We start from the raw sequence: 21,536 nt of genomic DNA, 5'->3' as shown, positions 1-21,536 counted from the left end.
TAATAGTGGTAACAACTTAAGAATTGCAACTGCAGGATACATAGGGTTAAACCCAAGAAGAAGTGATTGAGGCTGTCTAGAGAAAAACAAACTTCACTTCAGGACGAAGAACAGATTTCAATAAATAGAATGGTTGCGTCCCTGGACCAGGAGATTCATAATATAAAAAACATAATTTCTGGCCGGGGATTTAGCTCAGTGGTTTCGCCGCCTGCTGCGCAAGCACAAGGACCCAAGTTCAATCCCCGGTACCAAAACAAAACAAAACAAAAACATAATTTCTCTTCAAATTAAAAGTACAACTAATGGATTCTAATCAAGATCCATAACGGGATGTTTAAAAATTTTTTAGTTTAGTTTATTAGTACGTATGCGTAATGCATAATGTTTACTTTCTCTGTAGGAAGTTGGTACATGCACATAGCACATCACAGTTCTCTTATCATCCCTTCTCCCTCCATCTCCTGATACCCTTCCTCTTTGAGAATGATTTATCTCCCTCTTCCTGTTTTTTTTATTTGGGGGGGTACTGGGGATTGAACTCGGGGACCTTGCGCTTGTGCGGCAGGGGGCAGCACCACTGAGCCAAATCCCCGTGCCCCCCCCACTTCCTGTTATCTATCTTTTATTTTGTTCTTCATTTTTACTCTGAGTTTCACATATAAGAGAAACCATGTGATTTTAAGCTTGTGTGTCTGACTTATTTCACTTCACATTATGTTACATCCATTTACGTATGAATGCCTCAAGTTTATCTTTATGGCAGTGTAATACTCCATTGTGTATAACTACCACATTTCCTTATCCATTCATCTGTTTATGAACATATATACTGTTTCCAAGATCTAGCTATTATAAATTGTGCTGCTATAAACATGGGTACATATGTATCTCAGTAATATGATGATTTTAACTCTTTTTGGGAAGAAACCTAGAAGGGGAATAGCTGGGTCAAATGAAATTTCTCCTTTCAGTTTTTTGAGGAATCTCTGCACTGATTTCCTTAGTGGTTGTACTAGTTTACACTCAACAATGTAGAAGTCCTTTTCCCCCTACCTCCTCACCAGCATTTGTTATTATTAGATTTTTTGATGATAGCCATTCTTTCCGCGATAAGAATCTGAGTGTAGTTTGAAGTTCTCTGATGGCCAGCAATGTTGAGCATTTTTTCATGTATGTATTGGTCATTTGTACTAATTCTTCTGAGAAGTGTCTGTTCATTTCAGTTGACTGTTTTTAATTAGCTCTTTTATTTTTGGGAATCTAATTTTTTGAGTTCTTTGTATATCACTGATGTTAGTGTGCTGTCCATGAAATAGCAGCAAAGTATTTTTCCCATTCTGTAGATTGTCTCTTCACTCTATTGGTTGTTTCTTTTGTTGTGCAGAAGCCTTTAAATTTGATATATGATTCAATTGTTGATTCTCGGTATTAGATCTTGTGCCATTGGGGTTCTGTTCAGAAAATCCTTTCCTATGCCTGTGTCTTCAAAAGTTGTACCTATTTTATCTTCCAGCAGATTGTTTCTGTTTCAACATTTAGATCTTTGATTTTTTTTTTTTAGTTTAGTACATGGTGAGAGATACAGGTCTAGATTCGATCTTCTAAACGTGGATAGCCAGTTCTCCCAGTGCCATTTATTAAAGAGATTATCTTTCCTCCAGTGCATGTTTTTGGCTCCTTGTCAAAGATCAAATAGCTGTATGTGCCAGGGGTTGTTTCTGCTTCTTCTATTCTGTTCTCCTGATCCACATGTCTGTTTTTGTGCCAGTACCATGCTGTTTTAATCAGGGTAGCTTTGTAATATAACCAAGTCTGGGATGTGATCCCACTTGTTTTACTTTTGTTACCCAGGCTTCCTTGTGCTATTCTAGATCTCTTCTGATTCCATATAAATTTTAGGATTGTTTTCTCTAGCTCTGTGAGAAATGACATTGGTGTTTGACTGGGATTGCATTAAATCTATATATCAGCTTTGCAGATATAGCCATTTTGATTATGTTGGCTTTGCCTATCCAGGAACAGTGTATATCTTTCTATTTTCTGATGTCCTCCTTGATTTCCTTTTTCAGAGTGATGTAATTCTCATTGTAGAGGTCTTTCACTTCCTTAGTTAGGTTACTACCTAAGTATTTAATTTTTCTTGGTGCTGTTGTGAATGGTGTTCCTTTTTTAGTGAGTTCATCATTAGTGTACAGAAATGCTATTGATTTTTGTGTGTTTATTTTGTATGGTTATCAATTCTAAGAGTCTTTTGGTGTTTTTTAGGTCTTGTAAATAAAGGGTCATGTCATCTGCACGCAATGACATTTTGACCTTGTCCTTTCCTATACGTATCCCTTTTATTTCTTTCTCTTGCCTGATTGCTTTGGCTAATGTTGCAAGGACTATGTTGAATGAGAGTGGTGATAATGGACATCTCTGTTTTGTTCCTGATTTTAGAGGGAAGGTTTTCAATTATCCCCACCTTAATGTGATATCAACAGTAGGTTGGTCATAAATGGCTTTTATCATGTTGAGATAAAGACCTTCTATACCTATTTTCTTCAGTTTTGTTTTTTTAAATCAGGAATGGTTGTTGGATTTTGTCAAAGGCTTTTTCTGTCTATTAAGATGATCATGTGATTTTTGTCCTTCTGTTTATGTGATGAATTACATTTATTGATTTGCGTATGTTGAACCATCCTTGCATCCCTGGAATGAAGCTTACTTGGTCATGGTGTATGATCTTTTTGATGATTTGTTGCATTCTGTTTGCCAGTATCTTGTTAAGGATTTTTGCACCTATGTTCATTAGAGAAACTGGCCTATAGTTCTCTTTTTTGGTTGGATCCTGGTCTGGTTTTGGGATCAGGATAATATTAACTTCCAAGAATGATTTTGATTATACTTCTTCCATCACAGTTTCATTAAAAAGTTTGAGGAGTATTGGTATTAGATCTTCTATAAAGTTCATGTAAAAGTTGGCTGTGAATCTATCAGGTCCTGGGCTTTTCTTAGTTGGTAGTTTTTCTCTTTCTTTCTTTTCTTTTCTTTTCTTATTATTGCTTCAATATCATTGCCCATTATTGGATTGCTCAAGATTTTTAAGTCTTACTGATTTAGTTTTGGCAACTTATATGTATCTATGAATCTCACCATTTCTTCTGAGTTCTCCAATTGCTTGGTATATATGTTTGTGAAGTAGTTACTAATAATTTTCTGGATTTTGGCAGTGTCCATTGTGATTTTACTTTTTTCATTTCTATTTGCATTAATTTGTGTCTTTCCTTTTTTTTTGTAAGATTGGCTATGGGTTGTTGATTTTGTTTATTCTTTCAAAAAAACAGCTCTTCAATTCATTGATTCTTTATATTGCTTTTTTAGTCTCTGTTTCATTAATTTCTACTCTGATCTTTATGATTTTCTTCCTTCTGCAAGCTCTGGGTTTGGATCATTCCTGTTTTTCTAAGATCTTGAGATGCATCATTGGGTTATTTATTTGGGCTTGTTCTTTCTGATGTGAGCACTCACTAATATTCACAGCCTTGTAGGGCTGCTTTCATTGAGTCTCATAAGTTCTGGTATGTTTTACTTGCATTATCATTTAATTCTAGAAACTGTCATATTTCTTCTTTAATTTTGTCTGTGACCTATTGATTATTCAAGAGTGTGTTGTTTAATTTCCATATGTTTGTATAGTTTCTGTTGCTGTTGATTTTGTTTGATTGCACTGTGATCTGATGATATGCATGGTAAAATATTGATTCTTTTGCATTTAGTTAGTCATGTTAGTTAGTCACATATTAGCTAGTATGTGGTCTATTTTGGAGAAAGTACCATGTGCAGCCAGAAAGGATGTGTATTCTGTTGTTTTTAGATGGAACACTCTGTATGTATCTATTAAATCCATCTATTCAAAGATTTAGTTCAATTCTGATATTTCTTTATTGATTTTTTTAGTTGGTCTGACTATTTGAGATAGTGAGGTACTGAAATCCCCAATATAATTGTGTTGATATTTACTTGATCTTTTCTTTTCTTTTTCTTTCTTTTTTTATTTTTTTGGTACCAGGGATCGAACTCAGGACTTTGCACTTGTGAGATAAGTGTGGTGTCACTGAACTAAATCCCCAGCCCTGATTTTTATTTTCCATTAGAGTTTGTTTATAAAGTTGGGGCCACCATGGCTTGGTGCATAAATGTTTGTAATTATTATCTCTTGTTGTTAAATAGTTTCACTAACCGATATGTAATGTCCTTCTGTGCCTGTTTGGATCAGTTTTGGCTTGAACTCCACTTTGTCTAAAACTAGGATCGCTACCCCTGCTTGTTTTCAGGTACCCATTGCTTGGAATATTGTTTTCCATCCTTTGATTTTTAGTCTCTGAATTTCTTTTTTGTTTTAAATGTGTTTGTTGTATACAGCGTATCATTGGATTTTCTCTCGATATATTCTGCTAATCTGTGTCTTTTGATTGGTGAATTGAGTCCACTTACATTGATAGTTGTAATTATAGGTATTGATTTATTCCTGTCATTTTATTAATTTCTTGTTGCTGTTTTGCCTTTTTTTTCCCCCCTTCTACTTAACTGCTACCCCTACCTGAAGTACTCATTTTATTGGATCTTCGGCATTGTTAGCTTCATCATCTCCTTCTAGGATATTCTTGAGAATTTTTTGGAGTGTTGGTTTGGTGGTCATGAATTTTTTAGGTTTTCTTTTTCATGGAAGTATCTTATCTCTCTGTCAATTTTGAAAGATAATTTTGCAGGATGTAACAGTCTGGGTTGGAAGCTGTTTTCACTAAGAGTTTAAAAGGTAAGTAAGACAAACTCCCACTCTGTCCTATGCTGGGCATTCATGTTTTGCATCTCTTCCTTATCTCCAGTAGCTATTGTTTAGTGTCTTCTCTAGACTTTCTGATCACTTGTTTCATAAAGTCATTATCTGATTAGTTATATCTTCTTTAAAATTTCCAAGTTCTTTATTGAACTATTTTACCTCCAGTGATACCCTTTCAGACCTATCTGCCGTGTGACTTATGATTTCTTCCCCCTCAATGCCCCCTGAATTTTTGTGAAGGAGTTGAGAGTTTTTGGAGGCATTTTGTTGCCTTGTCTTTTCGTATTTCTGTTTTGTGTGCATGCGTGCATGTGTGTGTATGTACATGCTGAGGTTTGCAAGTTCTTTGGCCCAGTGTGGTGTTCTTTGGAAGTGAGCCACAGTATTATGACCCCCAATCAATCTAGATATTGGCATAGAAAACCAATTGCCAACCACTACTATGTCACCTTGGCTACAATAGTAAATTCAGCCACAATAATGGCATCAAATTTCAACTGGCTATTGACAAACCCTAGGAACCACTCATGAACAACCCTGTCTTTGTTACTTTTCTCATTGCTGAGACAAATACCGGACACCTAAAGTTAAAGGAGAAAAGGCTTATTTCGGCTCACTGTTTGTAGAAGTTTCAGTCCATAATCAGCTGGTTCCAAAGCAGGACAGCAGAGCAGAGGGGCGTCACAGAGGAGAAACAGTCCATGGCAGGGCAGAGAAGGCAGAAGGCAGCAAGCAGCAGCAGCAGAAGCAGCTGCCCACCTCCTCCCTTTTATCCCTTCTAGGCTACCTGCCTTTTTTTTTTTTTTTGTACCAGAGATCGAACTCAGGTCCTTGTGCTTGCAAGGCAGGCAGCAGAACCATTGAGCTAAATCCCTGGCTTGCTACCTGCCTTTTGAGTGGTGCCATTCACACCCAACTTGGGCCTTCCCATCATACACACCCAGAACTGTGCTAAAGCAATAGTAATTTAGTAATCACACCCTTTAGTATTCCCAGCATCACACATTTGAGATCCAGCCACCTCCAAAAAACCCCACCTATGACTGCAAGAGACTTTGAGCTGACATGTAGATACAGCCCATAACAAGCCCTTAACCAAAACAAAGAGGACTATGATTTAAGTGAAGATAATTAGGCCCTGCTTATATTGACCTATAGTAATTCAGACCATTAATTTCTGCTTGATGTGGGCAGCAGTGCCAGAGTGCAAACATGCCACTAAACTAAATGCCTTCTTCTTGAGGACTGCCCACTCTGATGATTACTCCCACAGGACCTGGCCTCCCACATCAGAATGAGGCCCTGTGATCTTCCTGGTCTGAGCCCTGGCCTCCCAGGTGATCCCAGCAGATCTCTGTTTAGCTCTCATCCTCTTCAAGCCCCTCTCCTAAGGTTGTCTCCCCCTGTCTCTGAGGTAGGGATCACTTGGGTCCTGAAGTGAGACTCTCCGCCTGGGCGTTGCTCTCTTCCTTGATCACGTCGGCCTATGGGTTGTCACCTCTGTTTCCCTGTGCAGTGGGAAACCCAGGGGCTAGGGGCAGAGCGCCTGGTTCTAGGTCCTCCTGGCTGGGTGTGCTTCCCTGGGATGAAGCCTACCTGTCATTACGTATGATCTTTTTCATGATTTGTTGCCTTCTGTTTGCCAGTATCTTGCTGAGGATTTTTGCATCTGTATTTATTTAAAAAGTTAGTCTATAATTCTCTGTTTTGGTTGGATCCTTGACTGATTTCACAATCAGGATAATGATAGCTTTCAGGAATGTCTTTGAGAGGACTTTCCTTTCGATTTCATTAAAACAAACTTGGGGAACATTGGCATTAAACCTTCCCTGAAGTTTCTGTAGAGTACAGCAGTGAAACTGTCCAGACCTGAGCTTTTCTTATACCTCTGAATGCCCACATCCCGAAAACAGAGCAACCCAAATAAATAACCTAACGATGCACCTCAAGAGCCTAGGGAAACAAGAACAATCCAAACCCAAACCTAGTACAAGGAGGAAAATTATAAAGATCAGAGCAGAAATCAATGAAATTTAGGCAAACCAACAAACAAAAAACAAAGAATTAGTGAATCCAAGAGTTAGTTCTTCAAATAATAAACAAAATAGACAAACTCTTAGCCAATCTAACTAAAAATGGAGAGAAAAGACTCACGATAGGATGTTTTTGATGGACTTGAATTTATTTAACATAACTGTACTTATTTTAAAACAATAAAAATTCAAAACTCAGGAGCACTGCAGTGAAAAGCCTTCCCCTTTCAACACCCCAGCTACCAACCTGCCGGAGACAGCCAGCACCTTCCAGCCCTGCGTATTCTTTTAAAGATATGTTTGCATATATAAGCAGGGTTACAAGGGTGTGTGCACATGTGTGTGTGTCTGTACATGTGTGTGTGTCTGTACATGTGTGTGTTTCTCTCTCTCTTTATAGTTTAAATAGAGAATTTTTATACCCACTACTCTGTTCGTCCCTTTTCACTCACACTGTGGGGTGGAGATTATTCCACATGCGCACACAAAAAGCCCTTTATTCTTTTTTTTTTTTTTTTTTGGTACCAGGGATTGAACTCAGGACTTTGTACTTTCGAGGCAGGCGGCGGCACCACTGAGCTAAATCCCCAGCCCCAGCCCTTTATTCTTAATAAATTGGTGTTAAAGTTCACTCAAAAGACTAAATGCACAGGAATATCCAAGAAATTTTTGAGAAAAAGAGGTAATGGAAAACGTTTTTGGTATCAGGCACCAAAGCATCATATAAATCCATAATAATAAGCACAACACTCCTGAAGAAAAACAGATAACAGATCCCATGCAGGAGGTCAGCTAGTTAAGGAGAATGGTAAGGAAATTCACTTTGGAGTTCAGCGATTGCAAGCTACATATTGTTCAGGTTGCATTTTTTAAGTCTCTAAATATTTTTTATTATCTGGTTATCTGAAAAAAGAAATCCTTAGATCCCTGTGTCACACTACACAGAAAATAAGTTTCAGGTATCAGGAAAGATTTAAGAAAAGCACAGAAGAAAGAGAGCAATAGGTAAGTTTATCTCCTGGGGTAAGGAGGGTCTTGCTAGGCCAGATACCAAGAGGAAGAGTTGGACGGATCTGACGACATGAAAGAGTAGAATTATCAGTCTAGAAGCCCATTAAAGTTAAAAGTCAAATACAATGGCCAGGGATTTAGCTCAGTGGTTCTGCCGCCTGCCTCGCAAGCACAAGGACCCAAGTTCGATCCCTGGTACCAAAAAAAAGTTAAAAGTCAAACACAAATTGGGAAAAATATGTGAAACACCTGTAACAGTGTCTGAATCATCTGCATTGATTTCTGTTGCTTCCAACAAACTCAGCTTGAAAACCCTGTTTTTTCTGAATGAGCTCCCTCTTCCATGGGTTGGGGTCCCAGCTGTGGACATCACAAGGCTGGCATCGAGGCGAACTTCAGGGGAAATCCACCCCGACACTCATTCCAGTTCTTGGCAGAACTCTGTCCCTTTTTCCCGTGGGGCCAGGTCCCCTACCTGCCAACGGCTGGGCTCACTCCCCGAGCCCACCCATGATCCTCAGCACTCGGGGTCCACCTTGAAGCCAGCCATGGAGAATTTACCCATGTCCAGTCCTTTCCACCCTTGAGACTCTGATTCTCTGCCACTAGCTGGCAGGGACACACTGCTCTTAGAGGCTCAGCTGCAGCTGGTCTTGGTGACACATACCTATGTTCTCAGCACTCCAGAGGCTGAGACATGATGACCAAGGCAAGACCTTGTCTAAAAAAAAGAAGAGGAAAAGGAAGAGGGAGAAGGAGAGGGAGAGGAAGAAGGATACAGAGAAGAAGAGAAGGAAGAGGAAGGAGGAGAAAAGGAAGAAAAGAGGAGGAGGAGGAGGAAAGGCCCCCTTGCCAGGCCATTGATAATCTTCCTTTGGCCACATGTACCGTAGTCACAGACTGGCACTGGGGCTGTCGCGGAAGCCATATAAAACTTCTGCTTGTGCTGTTTTTTGGTTTTGGGGGGGGGTTTTGGTACCAGGGATCAAACTTGGGACCTTGTACTTGGAAGGGAGGTGTTGGAACTACTGACCTAAATCCCTGGCCCCCGCCCTGTTTTTATTACCCAAAGAACTCTTAGGAGCAAGTCAACAAAAGAGTACTATCCCAGTGGCCAAGGAGACGGGCAGGACATTCAGAAAAGGAAAAAGACCGGTGTAACCAAAGCCATGAAAATAGGTTTACTGTCACTAATAGTTAAAGGAATGGAAACTTTAAAAAATATCTGAAATACTAATTTTCTAGTTACTCAACCTGCACAGAAGAGGGGTTGAACTCAGTGCCCTTTGGGAGGTGTGCAAATGCACACCCTTGCACACTTAGGTGGGAGGGTGAACTAGTCAGCTTGGGCTGCCGTACAGAGTCCCACGGACCAGACAGCCCTAAACAACTGAACTTTATTTTCTCAAAATCCTGGGGGCTGGAAGTCTGAGATGAAGGTGTCAGCAGGGCTGGCCCCCCAGGACCTCTTGGTTGGTAGGCTGTGTCTTCTCCAGGGTCCTCGAGAGGTTGCCGCTCTGCGTGTACCTGTGCCATCTCCTCTGTGCCTTACGGTCCCTCCCTCGTGACCTCATTAACCTTAGTCACCTCTTCCAGGCCTGATGTCCACATAGGGTCACATCCCCAGGTGCTGAGGGTTAGGGCGCAGAGCAGACTGGGCTCTGCCTCTTCGCAGGACAATCAGCAGGCCCTTCCAGGAGGTAAAGTGTGCGCACACACTTCCCTACAGCATTTCCACAAATAAATAACAGTAAAATGGGTAAAAATGTGCCTTGGGAGTAGTGGCTGGGAATCCCAGCGACAGAAACTGCCCAGAAGGAATCAGAGAGTAGACAAAAGGCAGAAGCAAGAGAGAGATCCCTGGGAGCTGTGCTCCTTCCGTGTGGCCTGTCAGGCAGAGATGGCAGAAGCTCGGACGGGGATGGGGAGGGGAGAGCGGGAAACTTCTGGAAGTCACAGGCTGTTGTTCCCCAGAAGCTCAACAACCCCAAGCACGAGATGGAGGAGGAAAACTGCTCCAGACTCGTCCTAGTCAAATTGGCTAAAACCAGCGAAAAAGACAAAATCTGTAAAGCAGCTGGGGAGGAGAGTGGAGCTGTGTCCAGGGGAGGGGAACACCCTACCCTCTTCTCCACCTCCCCTGCCTCGTGCACCCCACCTAGAATTTGCCCCATCGGAGCAAGAGCATTTTCTGCCATTGGAAGCTGCACAGCGATGTTCGTTTGTTTCAGTGTTGGGGATCAAACCCAGGGCCTTCGCACTAAGCTACATCCTTAGTCCTTGTTTGTTTTTTATTAGAGATGAGCTGTCACTAAGTCCCTGTGTTGCTCAAACTAGTGACCCTCCTGCCTCAGCCTCCCATAGTGCTGGGATTACAGGCATCCACCACCATACCCGGCTTGCTTGTTTCTCCTTAAAAACATTTCTTTCACTCTCTCTTCCTCTCTTCTGAGCATCTGGCTCTTCTTTCTTTCCTTCCACTTCGTGGCTCCTGTCCTGCTCCATCCCACCAAGCATCTTGGACTTTCTTGCATTGTTCTCCTCTCCCTTTTCCGTCTGTCCCTAGCCCTGGGTCCAATCTCCAGAACAGAGGAAACAAAATAAAACAAAAAGTAGATGAAAAAAAACCACATTTCTTTCAAGTTTTTTTTCTTTGTGTATTTGTTTTGTGGTTCTGGCGATTAACCCCAGGGCCTCACGAATGCTAGGCAAATGCTCCACCACTGAGCTGCACCCCAGCACTTCTAAAATTTTGAGACAAGGTCTTGCTGAATTGGTCGGGCTGGCTTTGATACATCAGTCTCACAGTGACTTTCACTAAAAGGAATTCAGGGCTCAGTCTCTTCTGGGAGCCCTGACAAAAATCTGCTGTGGAACTCTGAGTGGGATGGAAAGGCTCCCTCCTGCGGGCCCTGCCCTGGGCAGAGCCTTGTCCTCGCTGGCCTGCTCTGAGCCTGGCCGTGTCGATGTGACTCAGCCGCCCCCTGTGGTCCGAGCCCTCTATCTGGTAAGGAAACTGTAAAATGGATACGAGGCCTTATCCTGGGGCATTATTCAGCTTGTGCTTAGGCTGAGGTGGGGGTGTCTCTCGTGTGTGGTAGTAGGTGGGACAGCTTGGTGCAAATATATGGATTGCATATATTTTTGTCTCTTTTCTCCCTCCAGTTAGATAGCAAGTTCTTTGATAGCAAGGCCTGGGTCTTTGCAGTTTTGATCCACTGCCAGTCCTGCCCTGTGGTGATGGGAGGGCTCCAGGCCGTGGGAGATGCCAAGTGACCTCTCCTGCAGTGATGGCCCTGCAGACCGAGATGGAGAGCCTGGCCCTGCACCTCTTCTACATGCAGAACATCAACCAGGACGTGCGTGACGACATCTGCGTGATGAAGCAGGTGGTGAAGAAAGCCGTGGTGGAGAGGGCGCGGGCCGAAGTGGAGAAGAAAAAGCAGGTATTCTGCAAGCCGGTGCCGATCATCACTGGCCTTTGAGTCCCTGGACACTGCCGTGGGGAGGGGGTGGTGCGGCCTGGTCGTGCTCCCCTAGGCCAGGGATGGGTCCCGACCGTGCCTCTGCTCACCCTGCTTCCCAGGACCTGTACGTGGACCAGCTCACGACTCGGGCAAACCAGCTGGAAGAGAGCATCTCTCTGTTGGAGGCTCAGCACATCACCCAAGCCGAGGACACCCGGCTTTTAAGGAAAGCGGTGAGCGAGGTAAGAGCAGGCCTGCAACTGGGAGGAGCAGATGTCCCCGCTCAGTGGGAGTGTGTTGATGGATGAATAATACAACCAGCTGTGTTCTCCTCAGTAAAGCTCAAGCCCAAGTTCAGAGAGGGCCTTATACCTTGCGCTTCTTAAATACCTGAGAATCTCTCACCATCCCCGGTGGGGGCCAGGGGGTTCAGGAGATTCCAGCTGATTGATGGCCACAGGATGGGCTGCAGGATCCTTCAGGAAGTGAAGGATCCCATGCTCTCCAGCACTTCCGGTGCCAGCTTGCTGGGGGATCCTGAGCAAGCTCCTTAGCCAACCTTGGGCCTCTTCCTTGGAGGGCTGGAGACTTCCTAGCTACTCTCTGCCCCATGGGCAGCCCACATTCCTGGGCAGCACCCACCTCTCGCCCTGAGCACCAGAGTCAGCTCTGGGGAGGCCAACACTGTGACTCTTTTTCTTTTTTTGTATTGTTTGTTTTGTTTTTAAGTCTTGAGTCATCATCCGATTCACACATGCAGGAATAGCATGGAGGAAACAATAAACCTTTATTGAAAGAAAGAAAAGACCATTTGATCAAGGGACAGTACGCCTGGTCCCAGGGCAGAGGGAGGAGAGAGGACTTCGTACCATAAAGCTGCCTGTGCACGCCAGCCTGGAAGTAACATCAATCTGGAATGTGTTCCAGGCAGAAGCTCAGGGGGGGAATCACAGTTTTTAATTAACAGTGATTTTTGATAGGCTGAGGATGGGGGTGTAGTTCAGTGCTAAAGCACTTGCCTAGTGTGCAGAAGGCCTTGGGTTCCATCCACAGTACTGGGAAAAAAAAAAAAGGTTGAAGGACACAGTGATTCTTGAGTTTATGTGAATAATATGTGAGGAGTGCTGGTCAAGAATTGTTTTGGAAAGGAAGGTTCCTGTAGGGTGACCAGCTGTCCCAGTTTGCCTGCAGCCAAAGGATTTCCCAAGATATGGGACTTTCCATACAAACTGGGGAGAGTCCTGGGAAAACTGGGATACAGGAGTCACCCTGGCATTTTCCTCCCAAATAGTAAAATATACCATAAAGCTCTAGAAGCCAAATTAACGTGTTACTGGAATCAAAGATAGCAGGCAAGCCACTGCAGCCTGGCAGAACAAGCCAAGGCTGATAGAAAATTCCACAGGTTACAAATAAACAGAAAATTGTCGGGACACTTGGTTAATCATTTAGGGGAAAATTAAATCTTTTCCTCATATGAGATACTAAAATTCCAGGTGGAATCAAATAGTTAGATGGGGAGAGATGGACCAGGAAAACATTTGCATACTCCTGGAGGGAAGAGAGAGAGACCTTTCCACACACCGCAGCTAAAGCAGAACCCACACAGAAAAGGGTCCTGAGGTGGCCTCACCATGACAAAACCTCTGAGGGTCAAGGACCCTGTGACTGAAATGAAGAGGGGGAGCCACCATGAGAATATAGGCTTAAGACAAGGTCCTGAGTTCCATCCCTGGTGCCACAAAGAAAAGAATATGGGCTTAGAAGCCATAGCAAATTTGGGGGTCATGTCTGTGTTTTCTGTTGCTAATAGCGCAATACCACAGACACCGGTGTTATGAAGAAGGGGTGACGTCTGCTCACGGTGCCGGTCCAGAGGCCCGGCCCACATCTGGTGAAGCTCTCTTGCTGGGTGAGCATGAACCAGTGCCCAGTGAGAACAGGGAGCACAGGACACCTGGCCACACTGGCTCCCCCAGAACAAGCTTTCCATCCATGTATTAACGCTCCCTTGAGCGCAGGGCCCACCTCCTGACATCTCTCGGGGGGTTCAATTTCAAGTGAGTTTGGGAGGGGACAGGCCACACCCAAACTCCTGCAGGGGTGTGAAGAGGTTCTGAAGGTGGACAAGAACCTGGCCCATTTGTGCCTGGCCCCTCTCTCAGCAGGGGCCCCCAGGCCAGACCCCACCCTCCTTCCCAGCACCTCCAGCAAAGATGGACCTCAGAGGTCCCCAAATGGGAAAAGGCAGGTGGGTCCCCCTGCAGGCTGCAATGGTGAGGGCCAGAAGGAAGCGGGCCCTCCAACACTGACTGTCCCGGGGTCTTTATCAAGGGCAGTGTTTAATTTGCAGCGCACTCCCTTCTGCACTCTCTGGAATGCCGTTACTTGGGCTTCATTCCAAGGAGACAACCGCACGTGCGTGCAAATGACATGTTTTACATTGAAAACACCATAAGCAAAATGAGAAGAGACCGACAGGAAAATGATGCTTGTCCTTGTGTTAGACGTGTCAGGAGAGGCAGTGTTAGTTCAACAAACCAGGATACATGAGCAAAAAAGTAAATATTTAATGACATGGAAAAGTGCACAGGGTGTGAATTTTTCATTTGAGTTTACAAAACCATATAGAATGTGATGTCCGGCACGTGTGCATGCGCGCACAAACAAACTCATATAATGGGCGGAAGAAGTTCCCCACGGTGATCGTTAAGTGGTGGGGTGATTGGTATTTATATTACCCTTTGGCTTGTTTGCGTGTTCTGACTTCGTGGAATGTACCCTCATTTCCTTTTCTTTCATTTTTAATGGAGACTCGGTGTCGTGTGATCTTCACCTTACCTGCAGCTTGGCAGCCTCAGGGAACACCGGCATCAAAGGCCAGATGGCGAGGAGCCTGGCCGGATTCGGGCCCCCACTGGTCGGCTTGCCAGGGCTTTTGCAAAGTGCTCAGTGTCACAGAGCAGACTCCTCGTTAATCACTTGCCCCGATACAAAATGCCCGCTCGTCATAGTATACTTCATTCATGCCCCTCGGTGCAGTGTAAGAAGTAGTGATGAATGGATGAGTTAAAAACCCTTGGCTGAGAGGAGTGGCTTCCAGGGTGATGCCACCTTGCTGCCCGGTGATGTCCTTGTCTTCCCTGGGAATGCTCTGGTCCATGGTGACCTTGCACTGGGCTGTCCTGGTGGGCAGGCAGTCTCCAAGCGATCGCTGCCGTCTGCTAGCTCAGCACCACTGGCTTGCAGGAGTCACGCTAATTGGTTAGGAAGGCTGCATGAGGACGTTCCTAGTACCCTGCAAACTCTGAGGGCAAGGCTGGGGTGGGCAGCCCGGCATCAACCCTCTGACCCAAAAGGCCCTGGAAGGAACTGCTGCCATTGTCCCCTGGTCACAGCTGGTGATGCTGAGACACCAGGGGCCAAGGTGCACCACCAGAGCACCCTGTCATCGGTGGCTTGACCTCTGTGCCCCGAGAGTAAATGAACCTCCCTTCTGCCCTTGGAGTAAATCCCACAGACGCTCACCCTTCGGGCATGGGCTCTCACGGGTAGGGCCTCGGGCCTGCGTTTGTGCTCAGCCTGTGTGACCTCAGCCCATGGTGATGACACCCACCAAGTCTGCCATGGAGTCAGGTGTGGGGCAGGTGCTCCCTTGGTACCGGCCAGCATCCCCCCTCCCCCTCGCCTCCCCCTCCTCTTCCCTCTCCCCTCTTCCTCCTCTGTCCTAAGCCCTGAGCACCCCAGGCCCTGCACTGAGGCACAAATGGAGGCTCCAGGCTTCTCTAAAGCTGTGTCAAGTCACCTGTTGTCCCTTTGCTGATGTGCGGCCAAGAGAAATCAGGGTAAACTAAGGAAAACATGAGATTTGGCTTCTTCACCCCTGTGTATGCCCCGCCCCGCCGCAGGCCTCCACAGAAATAGATGCCATCAACCTGGAGAAGAAGCGCATCCTGCAGCAGTGGGCCACCAGCCTGGTGGGCATGAAGCATCGTGACGAGGCACACAGGGCCATCCTGGAGGCACTCAGGTACGGCCCGGGCTGCTGCCCTCTGTGGCACCATGGTCGGGGTGACAGATGGCTGGGAGCTGCGTGGGAACCAGGAAGTGTGCAGCAGGACCCTCCATTCCCGCCTCTCCCAGGTCCCCCGATCAGTTGGGGCAAAGGGCCCCACCTAGAGTCCTGTGGTGGCTTCTGCCCAGAAAGCCCCTCACTGTGCCGAGGACTCAGCTCACACAGATCCCTTCCGCTTGCATGCTCAGGTCTCTTGGCCAGACCAACGGAGGGAGATGAAGGTGTGACCCGCCTTTGCGACTGCTTTCTCTGAGGGCCGCGTCCCACCTGAAATCCAGTTTTAATTCCCACGGAGTGGGGGAGGATGCTCCTTTGGGAGCCCTGTGGAGCCCAGGGAGGGAGGGATTCGGGGCTTGGGGCCCAGGGCAGCCTTGATTCCCGAGACCACTCAGGTGCTGGGGTCTCACTGGGGACCCAGAGAGTGACGGCCAGGTTCTGTGTGGCTGCTGTGTTGAGCTTTCCCCCACTCCGCTGCGTGTCCTTTCTACCTCCGGCTCTCAACCAGGGCCTGGGGGGCTCAAGAGCCAGCTGTGGTGAGGGGCGTGCTTGGTGCCAGCCGAAAAACCTGGAGAGACTTTTCCTTCTCAGCCCTGTGATCAAAAATACAAACGCTGACACATTTGATTGGGGCACTGAGACTGGGAGCCAGGGTCTTCCAGGCTGCATCCCTGTCCCCTCCCCTTCCAGCTCTCTCTAAGGGTAACCTGGGCTCCAACTTGCAGTGCTCCTGCCTCCGTCTCCCAGAGCACTGGGATTACGGGCATATACCACCGTGCCCAGCTGTAATTTTTTTTTTTTTGTCTTTTTTGGGTTTGTTGTTTTTGTTTTGTTTTGAGATGAGGTCTCACCATGCTGCCTGCCTGCAAACACAGAATACTCCTGCCTCACCTCTGGGGTAGCAGGGTTACAGGTGTGGGCCACTACACCCAGTTTATGATTGTTTTTAAAACACATCCCCCTCCCAATAATGCTGGATTAAAAATACCCATTCCTTTGGTCAAAAATAGAGCCCTAAAGGTTTGTTTTCCCCTTAAATCTGCAGTCCGAGTAAATGAGGCCTCCCTGGGGCCACTCTTGCCCTCTGTGGCCTCCCTGGGTTGCTGGCCATGGCCTGCTGGGCCTCCAGACTTGGGACAGAAGAGGACATGCAGCCCATGTGGGAACTTTGTCCTCCTGCAGTCTGGGCTTGGTAACTGGCTGTTTAATTATACAGGCCAGCCAGCTGTTGGCCTTGAGTAAGGCCAAGGCCAGGGTTCTCCCGGGGCCTGCCATGGCCAGCTATCCAAGGCTGATGGCCTCTGTCCCCTGCAGGCCCAGGGAAGGCAACACCACCGCGACGCTCCTCCTGTCTGGCTCTCCCATGCTTCCAGGACTCCACCACATGTCTACACAGTGCCCCACCGTCACCCCCATGTCCTCTTGACCGAACCCTCCTTGTCTTTGACATCTTTGAGTAGATAACAGTTGCACCCAGGGAGGCCTTCTGCTGGTGCCTCTGACACTGGAGCTCTCCCCCCAGCAAAGCTGTAAGTTTCCTGGTCTCCTCCCCGGCTTTCCACACACGCACACACACACACACACACCAAGAGCCCTGATTTGACCTGCAGTTGCGGTGCAAGGCCCTGGATTGCTGAGGTCCATCTTCGGAAAGTGCAGGCCAGCAAAGGTGCTGTGAGAATTGTACACCATGCCCACAGAGCGGGCCGTCTGCACCCAGAGAGGTCAGAAGGAGGAAATTGGAGACAGGTTTAGCAGAAGGTCAGGGTGTTGCAAAAATAAACTCTTTCCTAGCTCAGCACTTCCAGGCCAGGAGGGACTGTGCTCCCTGCAAACATCGACTGTCGTGTGCAAAAATGTGTGGCTCATTTTAGAAAATGAAGACAAACAGTGACGTTCCTGCTTGGGACAGCAGGGCCAGCTCCCCAATAGCTGTCCGGGCATCGTGGGAACATCTGCCCTGTGGGTGCCACAGAACAGGCCCACTGGCTCAGAGCAGTTTTGCCACTGTGCTGACGGTGCATCTGTCTGAGGGACAGTCACAGGAATCGGGGTCACAGAAGCCGGCCCAGGAGCGAGGGTGCCAGTTTGTTCCTGTGCATTATGAAATTTAAACACCAAGGGAGCAGACGCTCCATCCTCACACCCGCCGGTTCTCAGCCCCACATGGGTGGATAAGGACAGGAGCGCCAAGGCCCCAGCCTGCTGCCTCCTGCTTTCTGCGCCGTGCTGGGCCAGGAGCCCTCGGTGGCCTTTTCCGTTTGCCCACCTACCCCACCCCTGTCTGATGCCATGGCATTTGTTCAGAAATGTTAATTACCTTCCTGAGGTTCCAGCCGAAACCTGCACATTCTCTCTCCAATGTCTGCATGTGAATGGGTCACAAAACTTGCTCACCCGTGTGACATATTCCACCTGCTCAGTGAATTCAGTCTGTCACTTCAGGGGAGAATGACAGTTGTGTTCAAGTTCATAGATGAGGTGACTGCATTTGAAGCTAAACTGGAATTATTATGGGTGTGGCAAGTGAACATGGGGAATTTTGACATGTTTCAAACGGCAGAGATTTTGCAAAAGACTGGGCCAGGGCCTTCTTTTTCAAAAGAGTTTGACCAGGCCTGGGGATTTAGCTCAGTGGTTCCGCTGCCTGCCTCGAAAGCGCAAAGACCCGAGTTTGACCCTGGTACCAAAAAAAAAAAAAAAGAGTTTGACCATTACCTCCCAACCCCAGAAGACCTCTAAACTAGAAAGGAGTGCACCCGGGACTCGTGTGTGAATAGCACTTTTTCCGTGCTAGAAGAGGATCAACTGGTTGAGATTGCAAATGATGCTGGCCTTAAAAGTAGATTTGAGGGCCAGGGATTTAGCTCAGTGGTTCCCCCACCTGCCTCACAAGTGCAAGGCCCAGAGTTCGACCCCTGATACCAAAAAAAAAAAGTATATTTGAGACAAGTTCAGATCTCCTTACATCCTGGAGATTTGGATTACCATCAAGGCAGAATATCCTGAGGTTGCCGTAAAAGCCTGATTCCTTTTCCAGCATCCTATCTTTGTGAAGCAGGGCTTTGTGCAGTGACGGCAACAAAAACAAGATTTGGAGTACACTGTACAGCATCACTGTCTCCCCCTCATCCCTATCTAGTTGCAGAAAAACAATCTGAGGACTCCCAATGATTCTGTATTATGATGAGTTATATGATTATTTATTATAAGTTGTAATAATAATAAAAATAAAATGCACAATAAATGTAATGTGCTTAAATCATCCTGAAACAATCCTCTCCTCCCCCCATCCATGGAAAAATTTCTTCCATGAAACTGATTCTTGGTACCGAAAAGGTTGGGAACTACTAGAAGACATCTGATTTCCCAGTTCTTGTGGGAGTGGGCTACACCATCACATTGTACCCATGTATTTCATAATACGCTGCTGCAAGCTTAACTTAGTGCCTGTGCTTTCTCCGTTGCTCTTTTTGCTGTCCCTCCGAGTCCGTAGAGATTCTGTCTACTGTCATGAAAATGTCTGTCTCTGTTCATTTGCTCCAGAGTCAGAGTGTCCCACACAAGAAAGGAGAAGAGTCAGCTGCAACCCTTTGCACTCCTTTGCCTCAGTCCTAGTGACAACAGAGGAAGCTCCTTGGAGCCTCTACCCTTGGCGTGCTGTGCCAGTGGTTAGCCTGTTGGGGAGAGGGTGGATAGGATACGGTCACCACAGGGAGCCTTGGGCCCTTGGGCCCTGAGCATGAGCAGCAGCACATTGGACATCAAGTTAGAGCAAGGCACCAGGGCTGTTCTGCATGCTCTGCTCTGGCCCTGCAGATTCTGGGAGGATGCAGCATTGTGACCCCGTGGGACAGACCAGGCTGAACAGGGCTGGCCTCTTCTGGCCTAGGGTCTGACAGGCAGTGCCTGATCACACCAGTGTCCTGCACACCTGCGGATGCTGGTGCCCAGCCATCTGCCCAGGACTGTGGTGTGATGAGGAGGAGCACCCTATTGGAAATGTGTCCCTGGAGAGGGTGCGGGCATGGACCTTAGTGTGGCTGTACAGGTTCATCACGTCCCGCCGCATTCTTGCTCAAGGGGCCAGATGACCAAGGCCCATGGTGCTGTTGACTTGTGCCTGGGAGCGGGATGCGAGGGCTTGTGTGTGTGACACTGCCCAACCCCACCCCAAGTTGAGTGCAGTGCCGTCTTTATCTTGTGACAGTGACATGACCCGATTCCTTTGAATACCTGCTTGTAGGGTGTTGGCTCTAGTCCCCATGATTCCTTCATCTTAGGTCCTCGCTTTTAATGTGACTTCGTCCCTAATTTCGTAAAGATTATTTCCTATTAATCCAGGAAGGTTTTGTTTGTTTTTGCAGTACTGGGAATTGCACCCAGAGCTACATCCCCAGCCATTGTTTATTTTTTGTTTCCTCTTATGTTTAGGTGTACTGTCCATTTCATGATATCTTTGGTTATGGTGTGGGGTAGGGTCCAGGTTGGGTTTCTGTGTGGGTCTATGTGCAGTTGTCCCCGTACCACTTGTTGAAAAGATGGTCCTTTCCCCAGTGAAACACTATGACATCTTTGTCAAAACCGGTTGATCAAGTGTGTGTTGTGTCTGTGGTACGTGGGTGTGCGCGTGGTGTGGGTGTGTCTGTCCCTGGATTCTGCTCTGATCTATCATCTATGTGACTCTTTTTATCCTCAATATCACTCCATGTGGATAACTCTAGCTTTGTAGAGAGTATTGAAATCAGATAGTGTGACTCTTGGTTGTAGTTTTGTAAAAGTATTTTGACTGGTCTAGGTCTTTTAGATTTCTATATAAATTTTGGGATTCATTTGTCAATTTCAAAGGGGAGATTGTCTACTTGGATTATGATTGAAATCACATTTAGTCTACAGATCAGTTTGGGGGGAATTGAGATCTAAATGATATGAAATCATCTGCCCCATCAACATGGTGTATCTCCCTGGTATCTGTTTTTTGATGCACTGATGATGTTAGAAAAAGACCAGAAAACTGGAAAGAGCCCAGTTGTGTGTCAGTGAGGACAATTAAATTACAGCGTTTAGGCCGGGGATTTAGCTCAATGGCACCGCACCTGCCTTGCAAGCGCAAGGTTCTGAGTTTGATCCCCGGTACCAATAAAAATAATAATAATAATAATAATAATAATAATAATAAATTACAGCATATTCATCAGTGAGGACAGTCCCATCCACTCTGGTGTAGGGAACAGGGAAAGGAGAAGTTACTAGAACTTCTGCAGTGAGTCCCAGTCTCCTGTGAGCCACGACAGCACAGGCAAATTAATTAATAAAGCAAAGATAGAAAAATGAGACTTTGCTGAGCTTTGGGCCTGATCAATGTAGCTCTGGGAAGCAAAGATAAAAGACCTCGAACTTGCCACACTTTTATTGAGTAGACTGAGAGTAACAAATGTAACAGATGACTTCAGTATATTGGGAGTAAAAAATGTAACAGGTGAAGATTTTGTTCCTCCCAAGATGTCTTCAGCTGGTGTAATCTTGCCCTGGAGCATCACAGCATCACTGGATCATTGAGGTCCTAGTTGTGACCAGAGGCAAAAATGGAGTTATGTCTCGGCATGCCATAGCTGGCCTGTAGGCAGGAAAACTAGGCCTAATCATGATTTCCACTGTGAAATGATCCACCCCACCAAATTATGCAGAATTGCTCCTGACACACTGGTAGGGAATTTCTCTAAGATATGGCAGAAGAAAAGCTCAAGCGTAAAATCGGGTGTACTAAGCTGCCAGTGGTAATTATTTAAGTGGAGAGAAATGCATATACATACACATGCATGAACCCTACCTAGATAGACATTTAAGAAATACTAATGAGTTGAGTGTGTTGGTGCCCACCTGCAGTCTCTGGGAGGCTGAAGCAGGAGATCCCAAGTTCAAGCCCAGCCTGGACAACTGAGCGACTTAGTGAGACCCTGTCTCAAAATGAAAAGGGGGCGCTGGGGATGGAGCTCAGTGCAAAGGCCCTAGGTTCAGTATCCAGTATCACAAAAAAGGGACGGAGGGAGGAAGAGAGGGGAGCAGGAGGGGAGGGGATGAGAGGAGAGAGTTGTTTGGGAAATAGAATTAAAAGACCCACGTGGGAA

The 21,536-nt window shown here is 46.2% G+C and overlaps 1 protein-coding gene across 6 annotated transcripts in view; it reads left to right on the top strand.

Moving 5' to 3' along the window:
- The window catches only part of Ccdc40 (coiled-coil domain 40 molecular ruler complex subunit), a 56,202-nt gene that overhangs the window by 13,488 nt on the left and 21,178 nt on the right, over positions 1 to 21,536 (top strand). For 5 of the 6 annotated variants that reach the window (XM_087208340.1, XM_004860878.4, XM_087208342.1 and 2 more), the window contains 3 exons: positions 11,158 to 11,315; positions 11,456 to 11,578; positions 15,245 to 15,366. In XM_087208340.1, coding sequence (XP_087064466.1) covers positions 11,158 to 11,315; positions 11,456 to 11,578; positions 15,245 to 15,366 — 403 coding nt within the window. Of the gene's footprint in view, positions 1 to 11,157; positions 11,316 to 11,455; positions 11,579 to 15,244; positions 15,367 to 21,536 lie in introns of those variants that run through there. The other variant, XM_087208343.1, reaches the window with a different exon arrangement.

Source organism: Heterocephalus glaber, unplaced genomic scaffold (assembly GCF_053883595.1).
Source record: "Heterocephalus glaber isolate CG9 unplaced genomic scaffold, H.glaber_assembly_v1.0 deba00000937, whole genome shotgun sequence".
In the NCBI taxonomy this organism is placed as follows: domain Eukaryota; kingdom Metazoa; phylum Chordata; class Mammalia; order Rodentia; family Bathyergidae; genus Heterocephalus; species Heterocephalus glaber.
Note: the sequence above shows the minus strand (reverse complement) of the source record. Positions and strands in the feature narration are given on the sequence as shown.